Source organism: Littorina saxatilis, linkage group LG9 (genome assembly GCF_037325665.1).
Source record: "Littorina saxatilis isolate snail1 linkage group LG9, US_GU_Lsax_2.0, whole genome shotgun sequence".
Taxonomy (NCBI): Eukaryota; Metazoa; Mollusca; class Gastropoda; order Littorinimorpha; family Littorinidae; genus Littorina; species Littorina saxatilis.
In genome coordinates this window covers 52,235-60,000 of record NC_090253.1, presented here as the reverse complement: position 1 = coordinate 60,000, position 7,766 = coordinate 52,235, and the positions used below count along the sequence as shown (strand labels likewise).

The 7,766-nt window shown below is 45.4% G+C and overlaps 1 protein-coding gene across 11 annotated transcripts in view; it reads right to left on the bottom strand.

Annotated features, from left to right (window-relative positions):
- LOC138975017 (RNA-binding protein Musashi homolog 2-like) overlaps positions 1–7,084 on the bottom strand; it is a 196,591-nt gene extending 189,507 nt beyond the window's left edge. For all 11 annotated transcript variants that reach the window (XM_070347655.1, XM_070347660.1, XM_070347661.1 and 8 more), the window contains exon 1: positions 6,945–7,084. In XM_070347655.1, the coding sequence (XP_070203756.1) occupies positions 6,945–7,037 (93 nt within the window). In that variant the 5' untranslated portion in view covers positions 7,038–7,084. The remainder of the gene's footprint in view (positions 1–6,944) is intronic.
- Positions 7,085–7,766: the final 682 nt, after the last annotated feature.

The window sequence follows — 7,766 nt, the reverse complement described above, 5'->3', positions numbered from 1 at the left end:
CTGGCCACAAGTACCGCTCCAAGCCGTGCACACTAGAGACAATACGCCAGAAGTTCTGGCAAGAAGAGACCAGTGTTGGAGCCAAACTCTGGGGTCCTGCCGACGAACTGCGCAAGACTGCGGACTTCCTGGCAGCCACTGGTCTGAGGATCTAGCACGGCCACCAACATCGAACGCAGAAGAAGAAGAAGAAGCTGGCCGCATTACCATAGCCCTCCATAATGTGATTTGTCGCTGGCCACATTACCATAGCCCTCCATAATGTGATTTGTCGCTGGCCACATTACCATAGCCCTCCATAATGTGATTTGTCGCTGGCCGCATTACCATAGCCCTCCATAATGTGATTTGTCGCTGGCCACAAGTACCGCTCCAAGCCGTGCACACTGCGTACAGTGACGTGACCACTGTCTTTACTGCTAACCACTCACTTCCTCACTAGTAACATGAATACTGGAAGAGTTTGTGCACACTGCGTACAGTGACGTGACCACTGTCTTTACTGCTAACCACTCACTTCCTCACTAGTAACATGAATACTGGAAGAGTTTGTGAGAAAAAAAAGTTGACCACACAGTTGTTTGCTGGAGAAAAAGGCGTACATTAATTTTGTTAAAAATATTGTCTTCGCAAAATATGTGCGCGTTAATATTGTTTCTCGTGCAGACTGTCCATCTTTTTCTCCCATTTTTTGTTCTGTTCTCTTTGCTATCAAATATATTTTTCTTCCCTCCATTTCACAGAAAGACCACAAACACACACACACACACACACACACACACACACACACACACACACACACACACACACACACACACACACACACACACACACACAATCGTTCCGACCCAGTATATCCACTAAGCAAGGGTAAAACCACCAGGAAAGACCACACACACACACACACACACAATCGTTCCGACCCAGTATATCCTGCAGGATACTGCACTAGTTATCCAGTAGACCCCCCCACACACACACACACACATCACGTGGATACTGCACTAGTTATCCAGTAGACCCCCCCCACACACACACCTTTTAAGACTGCAAACAAATCTGAGAAAATGATTTAAAAGTGAGGGAATCTTAAAATAGAGGTAAATTTACAGAGATTATGAACAGAAAATCTGGAGAAAAAACATGGTCTTAAAAGGGAAGGGGGGTCTTAGAAGGGAAGGGGGGTCTTAAAAGGGAAGGGGGGTCTTAAAAGGGAAGGGGGGTCTTAAAAGGGAAGGCGGGTCTTAGAAGAGAAGGGGGGTCTTAAAAGGGAAGGGGGGTCTTAAAAGGGAAGGCGGGTCTTAGAAGAGAAGGGGGGTCTTAAAAGGGAAGGGGGGTCTTAAAAGGGAAGGGGGGTCTTAAAAGGGAAGGCGGGTCTTAGAAGAGAAGGGGGGTCTTAAAAGGGAAGGGGGGTCTTAGAAGGGAAGGGGGGTCTTAAAAGGGAAGGCGGGTCTTAGAAGAGAAGGGGGGTCTTAAAAGGGAAGGGGGGTCTTAAATTGGGAGATCTTAAAAGTAGGGTCCAATTGTATATGTGCTTATGTGTACGTGAGGGTGGGGAGGGGGGAGGGGGGGGGCAGACGGAGGTAGGGGGCAGACAGAGGTAGGGGACAGACAGAGGTAGGGGGCAGACAGAGGTAGGGGGGGCAGACAGAGGTAGGGGGGGCAGACAGAGGTAGGGGACAGACAGAGGTAGGGGGCAGACAGAGGTAGGGGGGGCAGACAGAGGTAGGGGGCAGACAGAGGTAGGGGGCAGACAGAGGTAGGGGGCAGACAGAGGTAGGGGGGGGCAGACAGAGGTAGGGGGCAGACAGAGGTAGGGGGGGCAGACTGAGGTAGGGGGGCAGACTGAGGTAGGGGGGGGGGCAGACAGAGGTAGGGGGCAGACAGAGGTAGGGGGGGCAGACAGAGGTAGGGGGCAGAAAGAGGTAGGGGGGCAGACTGAGGTAGGGGGCAGACAGAGGTAGGGGGCAGACAGAGGTAGGGGGCAGACAGAGGTAGGGGGCAGACAGAGGTAGGGGGCAGACAGAGGTAGGGGGGGCAGACAGAGGTAGGGGGGGCAGACAGAGGTAGGGGGGGCAGACAGAGGTAGGGGGGGCAGACAGAGGTAGGGGGCAGACAGAGGTAGGGGGCAGACAGAGGTAGGGGGGCAGACAGAGGTAGGGGGCAGACAGAGGTAGGGGGGGCAGACAGAGGTAGGGGGCAGACAGAGGTAGGGGGCAGACAGAGGTAGGGGGGGCAGACAGAGGTAGGGGGGGCAGACAGAGGTAGGGGGCATAACATTTCCACAAATATCCACGTCATTTAATACGATTTTGTCGAAAAGCCAGAAATACCCCCACATAATGTCTACGCTTTTTCTCCCAGCATTGGAATGTGTGCGTGCGTAAGACACATTGACACCGTGCAAAAAGAAAGAAGACAAAAAAACTTGACTAAATATAACAAGTCGCGTAAGGCGAAAATACAATATTTAGTCAAGTAGCTGTCGAACTCACAGAATGAAACTGAACGCAATGCCATTTTACTCGTAGCATCGTCAGGCCACCGCTCATGGCAAAGGCAGTGAAATTGACAAGAAGAGCGGGGTAGTAGTTGCGCTAAGAAGGATAGCACGCTTTTCTGTACCTCTCTTTGTTTTAACTTTCTGAGCGTGTTTTTAATCCAAACATATCATATCTATATGTTTTTGGAATCAGGAACCGACAAGGAATAAGATGAAAGTGTTTTTAAGTTGATTTGGACAATTTAATTTTGATAATAATTTTTATATATTTAATTTTCAGAGCTTGTTTTTAATCCGAATATAACATATTTATATGTTTTTGGAATCAGCAAATGATGGAGAATAAGATAAACGTAAATTTGGATCGTTTTATAAATTTTTATTTTTTTTTACAATTTTCCGATTTTTAATGACCAAAGTCATTAATTAATTTTTAAGCCACCAAGCTGAAATGCAATACCGAACCCCGGGCTTCGTCGAAGATTACTTGACCAAAATTTGAACCAATTTGGTTGAAAAATGAGGGCGTGACAGTGCCGCCTCAACTTTCACGAAAAGCCGGATATGACGTCATCAAAGACATTTATCAAAAAAATGAAAAAAACGTTCGGGGATTTCATACCCAGGAACTCTCATGTCAAATTTCATAAAGATCGGTCCAGTAGTTTAGTCTGAATCGCTCTACACACACACACACACAGACACACACACACACACACACACACACACACACACACACACGCACATACACCACGACCCTCGTTTCGATTCCCCCTCGATGTTAAAATATTTAGTCAAAACTTGACTAAATATAAAAAGAAGAAAACAGATGGGAGAAGATCCACCAGTCAGGATTTTCATGCTGTGCATCTTCTTGCCTGCAGACGGGTGACGTACACAACAACAGATAGAAATGAAAACAGAAACTAAAAGAAAAAATTGTGAGCTCTCGTCGACACGTACGTTTCCACCTTTAACTCATTGTTTTACTTTTTTTTTTTTTAAAGGAGAGTGGACGGTGGGGGGGGGGGGGCGCTTGCTAAGTGAATAAAACAAACAAAAAAGAAATACATTTGAATATTACTGGTGCCTAAACACACACACACACGTACACACACACACACACACACACACACACACATCCCACGCAAAGAACAGACCTCTAACCTCTTAGGCTAATTGCTTTTCATTTCATTTCCCTCTCTCTCCCTCGTAGATTCTATCCAGCAGGAAATGGCAAGGGTTGAAAAACCCGCCAAGCAACGACCAGAAATAAAATCCTACAGGATTTAAAGCAGGTCATCGCAAAATCCCAATCACTCGTCTTTTTAATGAATATCGATCCCCTGGTAATTTTATGATGAAAGGGCAAACACCGGAAGAGACCCCCCTCCCTTGCACCCTCCCATCTCCCCCCTCTCATGCTTGTTCTTATACGACCTTAGCGTAAACTGCGCTGTGAGCTGAAGTCCAGGCTTTAATATCCGCCGTATTCCATCCAAATGAAAAGAGCTGTTAGCAGTTTCCGGGCCAAAAAAACACCCGTTATTGTTTCGTGTGGATTCTACGTGGCGAGCCCTCTCAACTCCTTCAACACGCCGCTGCATTGAACCGAGCCGGAGAACAATTGCAAGGTTGTTTATCAGAAAATAGAACTTTAAAAGTGCTTCATTCCTTGAAGGTTCTTCTTCCTCTAGCTTTTCTCTCCTCAAACTCTACAGAAAAAATCCACAAAATTAAAAACAATTAAAAAGAGAGAGAAAGGAAGAAAGAAGGAAAGTAAAGGGTGTAATCAACGCTTTGAAGCCCTCAATCCAATACGTGTTCAGCATTATGGTAAAAGTGATTAGTTTGATATTGTTCCTCACAGTCCTGATCAAACACAGCACTCTAGAATACAAGAAAAAAGGCGTCTGTAAGGCAGCAACGTCCTCAAGTTTGATATTGTTCCTCACAGTCCTGATCAAACACAGCACTTTAGAATACAAGAAAAAAGGCGTCTGTAAGGCAGCAACGTCCTCAAGTTTGAGTAAGGATCGAACATTAGCCTTTGAACTGAAAAACAGTTTCAACTTTGTTCAGTTTTATTTCTCATCCGCTGTTGTGTCCTCAAACTCTTACACCAAAACCCTACCACGTCAAACAACAAGGAATAGCGCTTTCAAGGCCGAAACGCCCTCAACATTAAGTACTGTACATTTCCAACACAAGCCTTCACATTTCCAACACAAGCCTTCACATTTCCAACACAAGCCTTCACATTGCAATGGGAATGGGGGTGCAGCCCCAAGACAAATGGGAGTACTAGCGACCTTTGCTGACCCCGTCCATCTCGTGGTCTCTATTGCATTTGCAGATTGCGCAGGGGTCGGGGGTAGTTGTGCAGATTGATTAATCCGTGTTGCCTGTGCAGCGTGAGGGTAACAGGGGGGGTCGGGGGTACGGGAAGGCAGGGCACTTTGAGGTGCTTCCATGTGACGTGACGGAGAGACTGCGACACGATCAGAGAGAGACAGACAGATACAGACAGACACACAAACAGAGAACAAACAGACAGAACAAACAGACCGACCGTCATGTCAGACAGACAGACAGACAGACAGACAGACAGACAGACAGACAGACAGACAGACAGACAGACAGACAGACAGAGAAGTAACGCTACACTTGGACATACAATACAATACTGAACAACAGAGAAGGAACAAAACCTTACAAGACACAGCATACAGTGCACATCCCACGTTTCAATCAACACACAAGCAAACACACACATAAGACAAACGATTAAACGAAGATGAAAAATTAGACTTTGGGAAAAAAAGAATCAAAACGAAAAGAAAGATGGGTTGTATCAGAGCAAACATGAGGCAATTTCCAATAAAAACTAACTAAATCATTCGCACGACCACACACAAAGATTGAACCACAACTAACTAAATCATTCGCACGACCACACACAAAGATTGAACCACAACTAACTAAATCATTCGCACGACCACACACAAAGATTGAACCACAACTAACTAAATCATTCGCACGACCACACACAAAGATTGAACCACAACTAACTAAATCATTCGCACGACCACACACAAAGATTGAACCACAACTAACTAAATCATTCGCACGACCACACACAAAGATTGAACCACAACTAACTAAATCATTCGCACGACCACACACAAAGATTGAACCACAACTAACTAAATCATTCGCACGACCACACACAAAGATTGAACCACAACTAACTAAATCATTCGCACGACCACACACAAAGATTGAACCACAACTAACTAAATCATTCGCACGACCACACACAAAGATTGAACCACAACTAACTAAATCATTCGCACGACCACACACAAAGATTGAACCACAACTAACTAAATCATTCGCACGACCACACACAAAGATTGAACCACAACTAACGAAACAATGAGTCTTCTGTCTCAGGACAGCCCTGTTCGATGCTCTCTGTCTCAGGACAGCCCTGTTCGATGCTCTCTGTCTCAGGACAGCCCTGTTCGATGCTCTCTGTCTCAGGACAGCCCTGTTCGATGCTCTCTGTCTCAGGACAGCCCTGTTCGATGCTCTTTGTCTCAGGACAGCCCTGTTCGATGCTCTTTGTCTCAGGACAGCCCTGTTCGATGCTCTTTGTCTCAGGACAGCCCTGTTCGATGCTCTCTGTCTCAGGACAGCCCTGTTCGATGCTCTTTGTCTCAGGACAGCCCTGTTCGATGCTCTTTGTCTCAGGACAGCCCTGTTCGATGCTCTTTGTCTCAGGACAGCCCTGTTCGATGCTCTTTGTCTCAGGACAGCCCTGTTCGATGCTCTTTGTCTCAGGACAGCCCTGTTCGATGCTCTTTGTCTCAGGACAGCCCTGTTCGATGCTCTTTGTCTCAGGACAGCCCTGTTCGATGCTCTTTGTCTCAGGACAGCCCTGTTCGATGCTCTTTGTCTCAGGACAGCCCTGTTCGATGCTCTTTGTCTCAGGACAGCCCTGTTCGATGCTCTTTGTCTCAGGACAGCCCTGTTCGATGCTCTTTGTCTCAGGACAGCCCTGTTCGATGCTCTTTGTCTCAGGACAGCCCTGTTCGATGCTCTCTGTCTCAGGACAGCCCTGTTCGATGCTCTTTGTCTCAGGACAGCCCTGTTCGATGCTCTTTGTCTCCATTTCAACAGAGGCGATCGTTCAGCTAAGTTAACCAGCAACACTTTTGTTTTGCATTGACAACAAAAACAATAAGTCATAATCTTTCACTGCACTTTAAACTCCAAACAGGTAAGTCGTTTCAAAACCACCATCATTTGCGTTTGGTTTGCTTTTCTTTTGGTTTTGTTTCAAGACTTCAGCAAACGAAAAATATAGCACAACACGGGCAGTCCTCGACACACACGACCACACACAGACACAGATTAGTTGTGTAAAGTAACTGACCTGTCCGAACGACTTGAAGTAGTTCTTGACGTCATCAATGGTCGTCGAGGACGACAAGCCGCCCACGAAGATTTTCTTCGTCTTCGTCACCATCTGAAAAACACAACGGATACAACGACATTAGTTACACAGCAAAGATGTATCAATTGTTAAAAACACGCTACAACTACAACGACATTAGTTACACGGCAAAGATGTATCAATTGTTAAAAACACGCAACAGACACAACGACATTAGTTACACGGCAAAGATGTATCAATTGTTAAAAACACGCTACAACTACAACGACATTAGTTACACGGCAAAGATGTATCAATTGTTAAAAACACGCTACAACTACAACGACATTAGTTACACGGCAAAGATGTATCAATTGTTAAAAACACGCTACAACTACAACGACATTAGTTACACGGCAAAGATGTATCAATTGTTAAAAACACGCTACAACTACAACGACATTAGTTACACGGCAAAGATGTATCAATTGTTAAAAACACGCAACAGACACAACGACATTAGTTACACGGCAAAGATGTATCAATTGTTAAAAACACGCTACAACTACAACGACATTAGTTACACGGCAAAGATGTATCAATTGTTAAAAACACGCTACAACTACAACGACATTAGTTACACGGCAAAGATGTATCAATTGTTAAAAACACGCTACAACTACAACGACATTAGTTACACGGCAAAGATGTATCAATTGTTAAAAACACGCTACAACTACAACGACATTAGTTACACGGCAAAGATGTATCAATTGTTAAAAACACGCTACAACTACAACGACATTAGTTACACGGCAAAGA